This window comes from Taeniopygia guttata, chromosome 17 (genome assembly GCF_048771995.1).
Source record: "Taeniopygia guttata chromosome 17, bTaeGut7.mat, whole genome shotgun sequence".
NCBI classification, from domain to species: Eukaryota; Metazoa; Chordata; class Aves; order Passeriformes; family Estrildidae; genus Taeniopygia; species Taeniopygia guttata.
This window is the reverse complement of record NC_133042.1, coordinates 6858498-6875333: the sequence shown is the minus strand read 5'-3', so window position 1 is coordinate 6875333 and position 16836 is coordinate 6858498. Positions and strand designations below refer to the sequence as shown.

General features: G+C 51.9%; 1 protein-coding gene across 1 annotated transcript; it reads left to right on the top strand.

Annotated features, from left to right (window-relative positions):
* Positions 1–604: 604 nt before the first annotated feature.
* FAM78A (family with sequence similarity 78 member A) lies at positions 605–8866 on the top strand. The gene is made up of 2 exons (XM_002198815.7): positions 605–1176; positions 8282–8866. The coding sequence occupies exons 1-2, from the start codon at positions 914–916 to the stop codon at positions 8808–8810; spliced, it is 792 nt and encodes a 263-aa protein (XP_002198851.1). The 5' UTR covers positions 605–913; the 3' UTR covers positions 8811–8866.
* The last annotated feature ends 7970 nt before the right edge of the window (positions 8867–16836 follow it).

The following is a 16836-nucleotide window of genomic DNA, read 5'->3' as shown; positions in this document are numbered from 1 at the left end:
TCGCCGAGCAGGAGGAGGAGGAGGAGGAGGAGGAGGAAGGGGAGCGGCGCCCCCCGGGCCGGTGCGTGGCGGGGGATGTCACGGGCGGCGGTTCCGCGGCGCTGAGCGGGCGCGGAGCGGCGCGGCCCCGGCGGCGCGGGGGAGGCTCCATCGCCGCTGCCCCGCTGCGCTCCCGGAGCCGCCGGCCCCACCGGCACCGCGCTTCCCTCTGCGGCCGGCTATTTCTAAGGAAAGGAAAAAAAAAAAAAATAATAATCCCCAAAGCCCAGGCATCGCTGGCGGAGGAGCCTCCAGAATAGGAGATTTGGCGACTTTTTGCATTTTCCAGCCGTCGTTTCTTTCTGTTATTATTGTAATTTTGTGCGAAAGGAAGTTATGAACAACTGCAAGTCAGGAAGTGGAAATCCACACCGGTTGTGACAAGCTGGGGCTAAAAACTATTTCATTATTTATATAGATGTGTCTATCAACATTCTGCTTTTCATCCAAAGAATAAAGGGAAATACCGGCTAGTCCTATGTTTGATGGTGAATGACAGACTGCATCTGAGCGAAGGAAGGACTAAATATATCAGCTGAGAGCACCACCTTTATTTATTGAACTCAAGAGACTTTTTTTAACCCAAAGACTGTTTGAGCAAGAAATTTAATGGGTCATTAAAAGGGGAAAAAATTTTAAAGGCCCTTTTGCTTCTGAAGCGCAGCTAACCTCAAAAATAGAAGCAGTACTTGTAAGACAGATACTCGAATTAAGGCTTTACGTGATGAATTTTCTATCCTATGGATATCAGTTTTGAAATTACAAACCAAGAAGATCTGTAATTGATCTAGCACCAGATAATTTCAATGCCTAATATTCCCCAGGATTGCTGGAGTACCCTAGGAGCTGCGTCAGACTGTACTCGGGGTATGCCATGGGCTGTATTCAGAGTATTAGCTGCAAATCCAAAGTTTTCCGGGAAAGCATTTCAGTGATTGAAGTCAAAGCCTCCATTGATCCCATTCCCACCAGCATTGACGAGTCCTCCAGCGTGGTCCTCCGCTACCGGACCCCTCACTTCCGAGCCTCTGCCCAAGTGTTGGTGCCCCCTCTTCCCAAGAAGGAGACCTGGATCGTGGGCTGGATCCAGGCTTGCAGCCACATGGAATTTTACAATCACTACGGGGACCAGGGAATGTAAGTATTTCCCAGAGCGCGTGCGGTGCGTTTACCCGGCGGGAAGAGGGAGCGGGAGGACCGTGGCCTGGTTGGGAAATAGTGGATTAAGCCAAAAATTATAATCCATGTTTAAAAACCCAGCCCCTCTGAAACTTATCAGGACTTTCCCGTGTGTTTAAAATACAGTAGAGCTTGTCCCTGCCCTTTCAAAGCAGTGGGTGTTCTTCTCTTCGAGTGGGAATTTGCCCAAGCCCCAACCAAACCCCACTTGTTCTGGCAGGAACCCAAAAGCAACACTATTCCACAACAGCTTTTGGGCTGCATAGGTGACCCTGAAACCCTGGGAGCAGCCCTGCCACGACAGGAACCCTGCTTTGATACGTGCTTGACATCAGTGGTTCTCCTGACCTCCAGCTCCTCTTGCCTGCATCCCTCCCCATCCCAAAACTGCACACTGGGGAGCCCCAGGGGGAGCTGAGGGGTGACACTTGTGGCACGGAGCCGTCCCTGGTGTGCTCTGCTGCTGCTGCTGCTGCTGCTGCTGCTGCTGCTGCAGTGAGCCGTGGCTGGCAGCTCGGTAGCCCACCAGCTCTGGGAGCACATTGAACGTCACAGGAGGAATCCTGCTTGCTTTGCCCACAGTAGCAGGCAGCCCACGGGAAAGCACAAGCTGGATTTAACCCGTTGTGGTTAAACCACCTGCATCACCTCGGAGCAGGGTGCAAATTTCACGTTACCCTCCTTTATGGGTAATGTGAAAGGGAATATACGGGTATCTATATGAGGTGGGAGGAATCCAGGGGCTGTTTGGCCACCAAGAATCCTCGTGTTACTGGTCAGACAGTCACAGTGAGACAGGAATGAGTCAAATCAGAATGTCACCTCCCTGCCAAGAAAAGTCATCTCTCCCCAGTCCCCCACCAGCTTGTTCTCCAAACGTCGCAGGCTTTGGCCCACAGCTAAATCAGCCCCAGCACCTGATCCCCAAAAGCCTGCACAGAACAGCAATTCTGCAACTCACCGTGCTGGGCAGCACAGGTGCAGCCTCCTGGTGCAGCACAAATGTGTCTGTCCAGCCACGGGGCCAGTGCTGGCAGATGGGTCAGTGGCTGGAGCTGCTGATGCTGCTCAGTCTCTGGGGGCGAGGGAGGAAGGACGGGAAGGTCAGGTCTGGGAATCCTCTCCCTGCTCATCCAGGGAGATGCTGGCTCAGCCCCTGAGGGTCAGTCTGGGCAGCTTAAAAAAACCCTGAATGAGGAGTGCTGAGAGAGGAGTGACTTAATGCAGCGCCTTCCTGACACTCTGAACATCTGCACGCACAGCCCGGCCCTCCTTCCCTCCCCAGACACGGCCTCAGCATCTCAGCATCTCACGGACAGGCTGCCCCTCTCCTGTCCCCAAGTCCCCTCTCTGCTCAAGCAGAAACTTTCCTGAGAGCTGAACTGGCACCTGGCAAACAGCAGCAGTGCAGACAGGCTGATCTTGATTTTAAAAGTATTTACAGCAGGCCTGAAATCTGTAGGCTTTCTTGGCTCCAGCAGCATCTTTAGCAAGGACAATTTGTTGCTCAGATGTTCCCAATTGTAGGCCTTTGGGATTTGCATGTGTAATTCTCAGGCTCATTTAGGAATCCTGTCTTTAGCGACCAGCTGCAAAGGAAAATAGAAAAGTCCACTTGATATAAATACAGCTCAGATGCATTGAAATAGAGGGGACTGGGCACAGAGTGATGCTGCCAGTGCTGCAGACCTCAGCGTGGCCTTTTTATTTCCCTGCACCTGAGTTGCCCTGTGTTTAAAATGAGGATTTGGTACAGCCTGCCCTTGCTGGAATGTTTTGGGACAAAAAAAAAACAAAAAAAGGAGTAGTAGCTGCTGCTGTAAACTGGTAGAATTAAACACTGCAGCCATATATGAGAGCTTTTAGCTAGAAAATCATGGAAACAAAGATTTTTTTTTCCCCTAGGAGGTTCATTGACATTTAGCTGATACAAAAAAAAAAAAAGTTACCCGAACACAGGCAGGAATTGGTCTGTTCCTGCATTCTCTTTCTATAGACCCATTGCCATCTGAAGGCTATAAATAAAGGCATTTAGGAGGAAAGGCTCTTCAATGCCATTGAAACACGGGCTTGGAAGACCATTACAGAGAGAGAGAGAGAGAGAGAGAGGACACAAACCTAAGAGAAAGGATGGGCCAAGGCTTTAGCTGGTGTAACTCGATGTAATCCCACTGACCTCCACAGAGCTGCATCGATTGATGCCAACAGAGTCCCAACTTTCCATGGCAGGGAGAGGCTGTTACCACATCCATGTTTTTAACCCCTGTGGTGACCAGCAAACAAAAACCCCCAAATAATCAAAAATCAGTCATCCAACCAAAGCACCAATACTTACAGCAGGCTTTGGATTAATTTTTCACTTCTCTGCTGGGAAGTTGTTAGCTGTGCATAAGCTGGCCATTACATTGAGGATGGAAACAGCTGAGAAATACTGGAGCAGATGGAGCTGTGCATAATGCTGCTATAGGGATGGGAGCTACAGAGGGGATAATTTAGACACGCACGTTTAAAGTGGCACTGACAATTTGGGGGCTAAATGCAGCATTTTTAAATTTCAAGGGAGAGAATTAGAGCTCAGCTAACACATAAGTGCTGGCATTACTTTACGTGTGAGTCAGTAGATGCTGCAGGGAGCATAAAAACCCCCAGCATGAGGATGTGGATGTGCTCTCTGACCCCTTTCTGTGCAGGGCTGGGGCAAACTCCTGTGCACCCCATGGCTGGTATGGCTGTTCCTCCCATGCAGGATTTACCCTTGTCCTTAGGGAAGGATGCTGCTGTGCAGAGGGAAGCCTCAGGATCAGGCCAGAGCTGTGACCTGTGCAGGAGCAGCTGGACCGGGTCCCTGCTGGCATCTGCTGGGGTGGGTGCTGGTTTCTGCCCCTGGTGGAACCTGTCAGTGGCTGGGCCATGCTGGAATGGCATTATCCAGCCTCCTTCATCTCCATGGAGATGTGCAAGAAGCTGTGCAGATGGAGATATGCAAAAGAGAGAGAGAAATAAATTGGAGTTGGAATATGATCAGCCAAGAATCTGGAGAAGTTTTCCTGTGGATGTTTCTTCCCCTGGAAGACCTGATGGGGCACTTGCATCCTTACATCATCACTTCATCTTCCCAGGCATCTCTCCCTGGTGAGATTAAATCTTCCATGCCCTGCAGCAGGGACATAATGAACTCAAATTGTCAAGAGAATAAACCCCCAGTCCTCAGGAGGGAGGACACAATCAAAAAAACACAAGGCTATCTTTTCCAAAGAAAGTGAAGGGAGGTCAGTTTGCTGTGGGAATTTACCCCTCCAGGGATTTAGAGGAAAAGGCTTTGCTGCCCTGCAGGGGCCCTGGATCTCACTTGTGCTGTGAGCACCCACCTTAGCCCAGTTACATGGGTTGTCCACTTGGACTGGAGTCTGCTCCCCTAAACCAGCAGAAATTGTTCCCTTTTTCCTAATGCCAGTTTTGTGCTAGTTCTGTTCCCTGACCCAGCCATCAAACACTGCTGCTGGTTCAAGACACGAGGCAGGAACACACAGCTGGAGGGTGGGAGGAAGAGGGACCACAACAGCACAGCTCTGTCAGCTGGGGAACAACATCTTAAATTTCCTTCCTGTTCTTCACTCTAACCCTGCCTTGACTTGTCTGACACGCTGGAGTAGGTAAGAGAGGCTCTGTAAAGGAGAATTGAAAATTAAGCAGCTCTGGCTATCAGGTTTTCTTTCTCCCAGTGAGTCCCCAGTGCAGGCCATTGGTGGAGGGAGGCAGGAGCAGGGATGGAAATGCCTGAGACAGTTTCTCTACACCCACACATGGCCCTGGTCCCTGCACCAAGCAGGGGCTGTGTCCCAGAGGGGCTGCTCTTAGTTAGGGAGCTTGGAGGGGAAGGTGTTGGAAAGCAGAAGGTTGTGCAAGTCCATCTGGCCTGTGACTAATTAGGAGCTGGCTTTAAGCAATTAGAGCTGAGGATGCAATAGTGCCTGTCTGGAAAGGTTACCTGGATGTTCCCACTCTGCTGGATGCCCAGGGCTGGAGGCTGCTGTGCTGGGTTTGCTGTCACTGCCCTGGTGGGTGCTGTGGCTCTGACATCTGGGAGCTCAGGATGAGCTGGGGGATTCGTCCTGTGTGACAGAACAGGAAAAAAGTGTCTGGATGAGAACTGGGAAGCTAAAACCTACATAAAGCTGCTTGCTGTCAGCAGCAGGGCTCCATTTGTACCACAAGAAATAGCTCAAAGTTCCTTCTGGTAGCAAGAAGACATTTGTTAAGAGAGGTTTCTTGGCAGCTCCAGGCTTTGGTGATGCCCACACTGGCTCTGAAGGTTTCAGAAGAGGCAGAAGCAGGCTTGTCAGTGTTATAAGGCAGAACCTACTGATCTTGGAGCTGATCAGTGAACCCACGAAACCAGATCGCTTGGTTTCTTTTCATGCCTCCTTCCTGCTATTGTCAGCAAAGTGTTTACTGGGCACTTTCTGGTCTCTCCTTGGCTCGACACTACCAGAGAAAGATGCTGATGCAGCCAAAGATAATTCCACAGCATTCTTTCCAAAATCATCCAGTTGTTGGCATATTATTTAACATGGACACGCTCTGCAAGCAGAGGCTGCCAGCCTGGCTGGCACAGAGGCTTTGCTGGAGCATCAGGCGAGGGGCAACCACATGCAGCAGCCACTCTGCAGCCTCTGCTGTGCTCCAGTCATGGGATCATCATGAGGCCTCATTTTTCTGCTTGTTCCAAGCTGAGCAGATGAAGCATGATGGTTTTGAAACCCTGGGGTTAACCACACTGGCTAGAATTAGGCACAGCGTGCTCTGTGAAGAAACACAGGCCGGTTTCTCCTTCCCCATTCCTGCCCACGCCTTTCCTCGAGCTGGGTGCCCTCCTGGGCCACCCTGAGCCCAGCCAGGCTCAGCTTTGTCCTGGGATGCTGCAGGCTCTGCAGGCACCATCCTGCTCAGGCCTTGAGCAGCTCCACCTCTGTGCTCTTGTTTAAATCCTGGGCAAATCCCAAGAAGCTTCTGCAATTCCCTCTTGACCTGGGGCACTGGGAGTGAAGATAGGGACAAGCAGGTGTTAGAGGACCTGCATTTTCTGAGCAAACTCTGCCAGGTTCTCCTGCCGTTCACCCAGCAGCTCTGATCTGAGTAGGCTGGAGCAGCCCAGGCGGGTTATCACCCTCTGTGACATCTCAGCTCCTCGGTACCTGCAGAGATGCTGTGGCTGCACCATGCCTGTCACCTCAGAGTCAGCCTCTGTCACATCTCAGCTCTGGGTGACAGCCAACTGAGTACCAGCCACTGTCTGAATGGAAAGTAATCCTAAACCAGCAGCTGAAAGGGAGAGAAGAGCCCCCAGATGGGGTTTCGGGAGGGGTGGGGGCTGCAGAGCAGGACCTCCACTCATCCATCAGTGAGGGCTGGGTCCCCCAGCATCCCCTGAGCCTTCCCAGAGCCTTTCCCTGCTCAGCTCTGCCTGAAGGGCACGAGGGGTGATGAGCCAGGATGACTCCGGTTTGCAGAGCAGATCAACATCTCTGCAGTGCACAAGGGTCCTGGCAGGACTGCTCAGGGATCTCCTTTTGGCTGCCTTCACTAAAAATTTTCTTCCAGGGAAAGGACTCCCTCTGCCTGCTGGCGATGGGCTCGGGAGGAAGGGATTGCTGCAGCCGCGGTGCCGGAGCTGACAGCAGCCTGTAAATCTGTGCAGGGAGATGTTGTGCTTGCATAACCCCTGGTCCTGCGGCTCAGAGCATCCCTGCATGCCCCGGTCCTGACGCTCAGAGCATCCCCTGCTCCTGCTGCACCCCCAGGGCACCCCACGTCCCCTCTCACGCTTCCTCTCCCGCCGGGGAGGTGTTTGCCAGGACCCCCTGCTCACATGAAGAAAAGATAAATGAGACCTTTAAATCCCCCGTGGTATCCTCTAGCCAGAGCCAGACACAGCTAAGTGCTGAACGATCCAGTGGGTACAAACATGGAGGCACTTCACGGTCATTAACTAATTAACAGTCAAAACAGCATTATGAGCCTGTCACATCAGCCCTGGCCAGAGCAGCTCATCCCAGAGCTGTGGCAGAGCCAGCCAGGCCGACCAGCACCCCCAGCCACAGCCTCCTCTGCAATCAAGGGGCTATTTTAAGCTGCAGCACCAGACTTTTGAGAGGCTTGGACAGTCACCCTGACCCTGACAAGCTTCAGGGCGTCCCCTCTGTGTCTCTCCAAGATAAATCATGTCCCAGCCTGCAGCAGGGAGCCACAAGGCTTGGGGGACTGGAGCACAGCCAGTCCTGTGGCAGGGTCAGGTACAAATGCCACTGCTGCTGCCACCCAGTCCCTTCTGCCACCTCGATGGCTGGGACATCATCCCTGGCTGGTGAGGAGTGCTGATTCATGACCAAGAGGGAAAAGGAACACGAGAGGCACCTCTACCAGCCTGGTTTTTAAAAGACTGTCCTTAAAACAGCTGCTGTGCACTGAGCAAGTGATCTGTGGTTGTGCCGTCTCAGAGCAAACATCCAACCCTTCTTCTGAGACATTTACAGCAGTTTCCTTCTATTGGCAAATCTAATCTTAAAAATTAAATTGGAAGTTAATGAAAAAACCCACTGCAAGTTGTGCATCAGCAGTACAAGGTGGCAGGGGACTGTTTTAGCTATATTCCTGCTAGGAGCACTGACCTTTCTGTCCCTGTCGCAGGTGAGCAGCGCGGGCAGTTTTACAAACAGCTCTCTGATTACTGTAACACCATCTCCAGCCCAGAGCCTGGAGTGCAGCCCTCGAGCTGGCTCCTTCCAAGGGCTGCAGGAGGATGGGTTACACTCCCAGTGCCAGGCAGACAGCGGGGAGGGACAGCGGCTCACCCACAGAGAAATTTAGGGGATGAGCGGATTGAGAGCAGGCCTGATGAGAAGCATCCCTGCTTTTAATGGCAGGATGGCACAAAGGGCACAAATTCCAATAAAAGCTGGAGAGGGAATGCATCCACAGCTCTTCCCTCTCCTTTCTAAAATCCGGCGTGTTTCTAAACAAATAAATTAATTCTTTATCCATAATTTCCTATCGATTATGGCAGGTCAAGTTGGGAGCTTCCAGATCTACTGGACGGTAAAATCCAGGCCATCAGTGACTCAGATGGAGTGAACTATCCCTGGTATGGGAACACCACAGAAACCTGCACCATCGTGGGGCCCACCAAGAAGGAGTCCAAGTTCAACATCAGCATGAATGACAACTTCTACCCGAGCGTGACGTGGGCGGTGCCCGTCAGCGACAGCAACGTGGCCAAGCTCACCAGCATCCACCGGGATCAGAGCTTCACCACCTGGCTGGTGGCAACCAACACGGCCACCAACGAGATGGTGACCTTGCAGACTATCAAATGGCGCATGAGGCTGGGCATCGAGGTGAACCCCAGCAGGCCCCTGGGGCAGCGTGCCAAGCTGCAGGAGCCCTCTGCTCAAGAGCAGCCCCAGGTCCTCAGCAAGAATGAGCCAATACCACCCAGTGCCCTTGTCAAACCCAATGCCAATGATGCTCAGGTACTCATGTGGAGGCCAAAGGATGGAGCACCACTCGTGGTGATACCCCCCAAACATCGATAATACACGCCTGGCGTCCCGGCACCGAAAGGGAGACAACGAAACCTGAAGCAAAACAATCACTTAGGTATTAGGATACACACGTATAATCTGAGCGAAATCAAAATGCACTTTTTATTCATTCAACAAATGCAACCATTCTACCTTCTCCCATTGGGACGGATTTCACTGTGCTAAAGCTAAAGAGGAGACCTTGGACTGGGTCTGTCTCATCACTGGATTCCTAAGGGAAGAAACTGACACTGATGTCTACCCTAGAGCTTTTTTTTTTCTTCCCTTTTAGTTCCCGTTTGAACTTTAGTCTCATTAGCTTGTCCAGAACTGCCCAGAACAATAAGAACATTTTATTTGGGATTTTAAGAATATTTTTTTTTCTTTTTGTTTGAGAATGAAACAAGTTCCTGGAGCAAAAAGTTGACTATTTAAGATAAGGTATTTTTTTTTTAAGCTGTAAGGTTCTGAGTTGCAAATCCAAGTCATGCGGCCTTATGTAGACTTTGCTTTGCATTGCCAAACTTTTGCCTTAAAGCTATGTTTGAAAAAAAAAACAACAAACCAACAAAACCACCACCAGGCAGAATGTCCTTTCTACAGAATTCTGGAGAAAAAGTTTTGGAACAAGGAATAGATTCTCAGCGTGGCATGGGCTGATGGATGAAAAGGGCATAAAATTGGAAGAAGAAAAATCTTCCTCTTTTTAAAGCCTGGAACAAGGAAGCACGGAAATAATCTCAGTTTCAAAGCAATGCAAATAACAACCCTGCTGTGGGGTGGCTCTCGAGGGGGAGCTCCCAGGCCACCTCCCTGCTTTGCAGGGGTTGGAAGCTCCTGGTGCTGCTCACCCGGGGTGATTTCAGCCTCCCCTTAGCAGTTTATTAGGGAATAACCTCACAGCTGGAATTGTGGCCCTGGGAGTCAACACCAGTCAAGGGGGGGGATGTCCCAGTGGGTTTGTCTTTAGGACACACTGATGTTTTCCCAGCCAGCCCACAGCCTCACCTTCTCGTGGGTAAGAGCCAAGGGCTCGTGCTCCTGCTGCTGTGGGGGGAAGCTCTGTGGCCCCATTTGCCGTGGAGCCCCAGTGACGGTGCTGTACAAAGAGCAGGTGACAAAAGGATCCTTCTGAAGTCACTGGAGACACACAGGTGACAGCGAGGGCAGATCTTACCCACCCAGTCTACCCAGCAAGATCTGTAGTTCAGGAGCAGCCACGTCTGAAAATAACAGGGACCCACTCCCGGCAAAAACAGCAACAGCTGAGGAAAACTCTTCCTTCTGTGGTAAGGAATCACACTGGGATCCATAGATCATTTTCTTCCCAATGACCTCATGATCTACCTGACTGTCAGGAAGGAGGTACAGGCAGGACATGACACTGTCCCTGTCTGTCATGGCACAAACATCCACTGTAGCAAAGGGTAACGCAGGAGAAGGTGCAGGCAGGGCAACAGCTGAGCCCTGGGTGTGGATCCTCAGTGAGGAAGGAGCATTTGGAGGAGGAGGGGAAACCTGTAGGTTTTAATAAGGACCAGATGGCTGCTGAGATAACCAGATGCTCTTCTGCAGAGGAGGACGAAGCAGAAGAGCCTTTTGAATGGGAGGCACGGGTTTGAAGGCAGAGGAAATTCTGTGGTAGAGGTGGCATCTGGAGGCCAGGGCACAGGATGGGGAGTGGAGGATCTGCCCTGCTCCAGCACATGGCCCGAGGCAGATCACTTCCCTCTGCAGCTCCTTCCCCCAGAAAATATTTCTTCCTCCTATTAACAACTTGCCTCAAGAGCTGGGACTAAGGAGAGTTCTGCATGCCAGGTACAAGCCTGGCCCTGCTGAGCTGGTCTGAACAGGTCTCACAACCCCACACACGCTGCTCAAAAGGCTCTCCCCTCGGAGAGGCACCAATTAGCTGCTATTCCTATCCCCATCTTCCACACAGGACGTTACCAGCAAGAAATTCTCCTTCCTCACTTCTCCACAGCCACACCACCTCCTTTGGCAACAGGTTCAACACCAACCCCTGCCTGGGGAATGCACGCCCAGAAGTTGTGTCCCCCACCAAGACAGCCTCAAACCAGCAAACAAGGATCCTGGGGCTCTGCAGCCATTCCCCTGTCTCAGGGGAGCCCACCTTCCTCCATCCACGGCTTCCAGAGATGCTCAGCCACGGAGCTGCTCCTTTCCATGGGCAGAGCTCCGAGGTGGGAAGTCTGGCTTGCAAACGACTGGACTGGATCAAACCCAAATCCACAAGCCAAAGGGTGCCTAAATCTCGGCTTTGGGACTATAAAGGATGAAGCTAGGGAGACTTGGACTTGCACAGTCACTCTCTATATTAAACTCCATTTTCTTACCTGCATTCAAATCCAACTATAGCTCCACTGGCACAGCCCTTTGGGACTTGTCTGTATTTTCTCCGAGGCAATACATGCAGAAGAGGACAAACTGTGAGCTGTGGGTGAATAGCTGATCGTGCTCTCACACTTCTTGGCTGCTGCTGAGTCCCATGGGTGGGAGCAGAGGGGGATTTGTGTCTGGTATTCACTTTGTCTCTGGGTGCTGAGTACTTACAGTTCTCACTGATGTCAGCCTGGGTCGAAGGAATCGGACCCAGTTGTCTTAATTAGCTGCACAAAGAAATTCCAAGGAAAGATTTCTTCTCAGTCACCAAAAAACACATTCAGGGAACACCTATGTCCTTTTCCACTTAGCTTTGTGTTGGACTTAGTCTCCCAGTGCATTAAGTAAATCTGGTTCCTCCTATTCCCTTTACCTGGTGGACTGGATACATCCATGCAATTTGATAGTAACCTCCTGGCTAATTTGTCCTGTTGCACTGAACGGACCCAGCTAAGCAGTAAATACAAAATTCAAATTTCACGTTGGGGTCGGCTTTGCATGGACTTCTCCCTTCCCAAAGAATGCCTTTATCCCGTGCCTAGGTCGAAACGTGCCCCTTCACCTCCATCTGCATCACCAGACACAGCAGAGAGAGTGATGCTGCCTCTTTGGAGATTTCATGCGTTGTGATTAAAAGTGATGCTTTTCCAATGCTGCTTCATTACCAAACTGATGGGGACAGATTGTCTATATCAGGAAGGATGGCTGGAAGGAACAGGGGCTGTGAGACACCGCTGTTGCTAAGGCTGGTTAAGGGCCATGTGGTTAGAACAGGGATTGATTGACAGGGTTCCAGTGGGACTTAAACGTCTGGGGACCCAGGGCAGAGTGGCAAATGAGCAGAGCGAATTCAGCTCCTTCTCTGGCAGCTTTTTGCAGAACCAGGAATACACAAAGGATATGCTGGGAAGGCGTTGGGGCACCAGCATGGGATACACGGATGAACGTGAGCGTGTCTCTGCCTCACCCTTCCCACCAGTGATGCTCTCAGCTCTTTATAGACCCAAATCCCCACAGGGGCTCAGATTGCAGCCTGGCCATCCCTGTCACAGCCCCGTCGTGGTCCAGGGTGAGAAACAGCCCTGGCCCAAACCCTCACCTGCCCCAGGGGCTGCTGAGCGCGGCCAAGGCGCCGAGGGGTGGCGGAGCTGGCGGTTCTCCTTCCCTACCCTTGACAGCGAGATGAGCGTGGGAGGAGAGGGGCAGCCCCTCAGGGAGTCAGGACAGACCCTCAGCAGCCTTGGGGAGGGGTAGAGACCTGCCGAGCCAGGCTGGGTCCAGCCCGGGGGGAAGGCGAGGCACCGCCGGCCCTCCTGCCCTGGCTCCCGGCGCAGCAATAAGAACCGTCCTTGGTCTTGCAGAGATACTGTGAAAACAAAACCAAGATGTACCGAGTCTGGACACTTACAGAGATGTAAAATACAAAACCCTGCTTTTATAACAGAGAAATAAAGTGAAATTTTCAAACGCGTCTGCCTGGAGTCGTTTGGGCCGTGGCTGTTTTTAAACCAATATCTCTGCGCTCATGTTTTGAGGCAGCGATGAGGACCCTATTTACCGCCGGTTCTCTCTCCGTGTCACCTCTCGGGCTGCAGCAGACAGGGCCCAGGAGGTTTCTAGTGAAAAACACCAGCCAACATCCTGCATTTCTCACCACCAGCCTGCTGCGCATCTCGGGCGGCCGGAGCCGGGCAGGGCGGCGCAGGCAGCGGCTGAACTTCCGCAGCTTTGGTTTCCTGACGCCGTTTGCTTATTTAGCAAAACCTGGGTCAGATTTTCTCTCATCTGGAGAGAGACACCAGCGCAGAGCCCTGGGCAGAGAGGGTGAAAGCTGCTGCAGGCCGTGACTGGTTTTCAAACACCACCTGTGTTCATTCCACTATTCCCTGCCTACCCCAGAAAATTTTCCCGTTCAGGTTTTGTTTGCTTTCCAGTAAAGGAAAGTGCTGGCATGAGTTCTGGAGAGCAGGGGGTGCCTGGCCAAGCTGCCAGCACAGCTCCCTGCTGATCCCTTAAATCCACAGGTCTACCTTCCAGCTCCGTGCTCCAGCCCAACCCCACTGCAGGCTCCCAGCTCACCGGCTCTGCCCGAGCAAGACACAAAGGTTTCTCCTTTTCACATTCTTTTTTGGTCTTTGAGAAGTTTTGTAGCCAGCAAAGCAGCACCCAAGCTTCTTCACAAAGCAGCAGAGCAAAGACCTGCAGTGGTATCAGTGCTGTGGCATCAGTGCTGTGGCAGTGACACAAACAAGTGCAGGTGGGGAGAAGGAGGAAGGAAACTCCCAGCTCGAGAAAAGGAATGTGCAGGGATGGAGCTTGAGCAGAGGAGAGGACAGATTCTGAGTGGGATTCCTTGCCACAGTGGAAACACTCCAGCCTCATCTGTTGATAGCAGGTTAAATTTAGATGTCCCACTTTTGGAGGCAGGGAGGGGTGGGGAGGGGACACCAGCTAACTCACAGCTGCTTTGGGGAGATCCTGGAAAAGCAGAAAGCTCCTGGTCACTTCTCCCTGCACAGGGAGACTGCAAAAGCCCCTGTGGGGGCTGAGGAGGGCGCAGGGAAGGTGATGAGCCCAGCACAGCCCAGGTGATGCTGGAGCTCCATTCTGGTGCTGCAGCCAACACCAGTCCTTGACCGCAGCACATCTCAGACTTCACCTTTCTACAAGTTTTGTCCCTCGGTTTTGTGATTTTTCTAACCTCGGTTTTAAGCAAACTGAGAAAACGGTTCGTTCATTTGAAGAAACCCTCTGTCCTCCACAGTTCCTTCTTGAAACTCTGTAGGGACTTTCCTCTGCTGATGCAAATCAGATTTTGTTCCCTATTTTTTCTCTCTCACATCTCCTTAAACTGTTAACATGCAGCAGCTGCAAATACTCCTTTCATTTGTTCATGTTTTCAAGTTTTAAAGCAAAACATTTTTAGCAATGCTCTGAAGAACCTTGATGCACCTATTAAAAAAAATACAGTGCCATGGATTTACAAGTGATTCTAGCAGCTCCTGAAACAACCTGCACTGAGATTCTCAGGGCTACATTTAGTAACTTTTATAAATTGGTCTCCACAAAGCTTTTGGTTGTAGAGTCCTGGAAAGAATTATTTCCCTGTGAGGGGGGTGAGGCCCTGGCACAGGGTGCCCAGTGGCTGCCCCATCCCTGAAAGTATCCAAGGCCAGGTTGGACAGGGCTTGGAGCAATCTGGGATAGTGGGAAGTGAGGAAGGGGGTGGAATGAGATGGGCTTTAAGGTCCTTTCTCCCCCAAACCATCCCATGATTCTGTGAAGAACCCAAACATGGGAGAGCAGCACTGGAGAGTCAGGTCTGACTCCTCTCCACCTGCAGAGAGGCTCAGGGACTGCAGCACCCTGCTCTGAGAGGGGGTGGTGCAGGGGGCTCACTGCTCCTGGCCATGCTGGGCTGGGGCTGGGAGGAGGCAGAACTGCAGCCCAGGCCAGAGCAGCAGCAGTGGAGCCCCAGCACTTGAGCTTATCACACACGAGTCCCAGCACAGGCCCTGGCAGCACAGAACCTGCGTGAGATAAGGGCAGCAGGAGAGGTCCTGGCTCTGCAGCAGGGGACAGACACACCCTGGCACAGAGGAGCTCTGTGACCCACTGGGAGCTGCAGGAAAAGGAGATGGGGATGGGGTGAGGAATATGCTGAGAGTGAGCACAGAGGCCCTGGGGAGCTGAGCCCACGGACACGTGTAGGTGTGCAGAGCTGGAAGATGTGTTGACACATCCCTGGGAGAGGAAGAGTCATGGAGTCACAGAAGTTGATTCCAAGGTCATGGAATCCAACCTTAGACCAAACACCCCCATGTCAGCTAAACCAGAGCACTGGGTGCCTGCTCTCCATGGCTGCAAGACCCCAGAGCCTCCTGAGTGAGAGGGGGGACAGGGATGGACTCACTGCTGACCCATCCCTGCGAGCCACAGCTGCCTCTTCCTAGCCCCTGGGGCTGCACACGACATTTATCCAGGAACAGAACTTCCCCTGGCACTCCCAGACTCACTCATGCCAAAACCTCATGCAGGATTATTTTTCCTTGTAAGCAATGCTGGAAGCAATGCACAAGGGACACATGAAAACCAAGAAGGGATAAATAAAATGTCATTTCAGCCTCTGAGCCTGGACACATCGACACAGCTGAGGGGAGAAGAGAGCTCTGCTCCAGAATGCAGAATCCTCCCCTGGCAGGGACAGAGACCAGTGCCTGATTCCTGGGCAAAGGGCTGGCAGGAGAGGTGGTGCCACCACCTGCCTTCACCTTTCCCCAGCCTCAATCCCTGCTCCCAGCATCTGGAGCACTTTTCCAACCTCCATCATTTCTCACAGGGATCCCTGTGAGACCTACCCCAGGCCTGAGCACACCAGAGCAGCTCCCTGCAGGGGCTGAGCAGCAGGAGCATGGTCTGGGTCCTCCCACTGCCAGGATTTTGGTCAGGGATGTGTCAGCTCTGCCCCTGACAGGGGGGTGGCCGTGAGGGACAGACAAGCCAAGGGATGTGACCCAGCCCTGCCATCCCTTCCCAGCTCAACAACAGCAGGATGCCACTGGCATTTGTCCTCTGGTCACCTCCCCATTGTGGCACAGAGGGGCCAAAGAAATCACACCCTTCCCTTCCCAGGAGATGGAACCAGACAGAGGGATATGGCCAAGACCACATTTTGAAATACCAAGCATTATACAGCAAAAGCCTTTCAAATACGAGTTAATTTTTCTACCTCTGTGACAAAACTATGGTTTTGCCTTATTTTTCCAGAAAAAACCTCTTTTCTTTGTTGTTCTTTTAGCCTTCAAGGAAACAGAAATCCCTGTTTTGGTCTCTCCATGGGTTTGGGGAGATCCTTTTTGTGCCTGAGGCTCCCCTCTGCCCACCACAGCGACACCAGCCCTGTGCTCTGTCACAGCAGAGCATTTCCAGCACTTGAGGCCACAGCGTGGTCTCAGAGGAGGGGAAAATAAGTTTGTGCTTTCATTAGAAATAATTAAGACTTTGCCTTTGATCAAAGCCTTGGAAGATTTCTGCTCATGCTGAAAGAGCAGGAAAAAAAGAGGCACAGAAGGCAAAGCTCCTCCAGAACAGTGGAGTGAGAGCTGCTGGTTATCCAAGGATTAACCAGCATGGACTAACTACTGAATGAGGCCCCAAGCCTGGTTAGTCCTTGAACTCTTTCCCCAGGACTACCAAGACTGGGGTTTTCTGCATTAACAGCTTTACTCTTTGGTGGATGTACATGCACAGAGGCCTCATGACCAGATGCCACTTAGCACAGGTGACACTGCCTGTGACAGCCTCTGGCAGCCACCAAGCCACTGCCACAGGCACTTGCCAGCTCCTTGAGTCATCTAATGAACATGCAAATTTTCCAGAGCCGGCTCTGCTGGGTTTTGTGCATATTCCTGTGGGCTCCTGGTCACGATCAGCCTCTGGGAGCTGCTCAGCTCCTCCAGCAGCTACTATGGAAACAGGGAGCAGCACCTGCTTCTCAAGGGCAGATAGTTCAGGGGGCTGGGCTGTTCCAGTCAGGATTTGGGAACAACTGCAAGAAAATGTTATGTTCAGTCAGGGTCTGGGGTAGTTCTAAAGGCACTTCACTTGCCAAGAGTTAAACAGGTACCAAGCAGCA

What these genes read in the sequence shown, in the direction of transcription:
- FAM78A (XM_002198815.7), top strand. Translation starts at nt 914, where the DNA reads ATGGGCTGTATTCAGAGTATTAGCTGCAAATCCAAAGTTTTCCGGGAA. An exon ending in CACTACGGGGACCAGGGAAT is followed by an intron (nt 1,177 to 8,281) that starts GTAAGTATTTCC and finishes CGATTATGGCAG; the next exon opens with GTCAAGTTGGGAGCTTCCAG.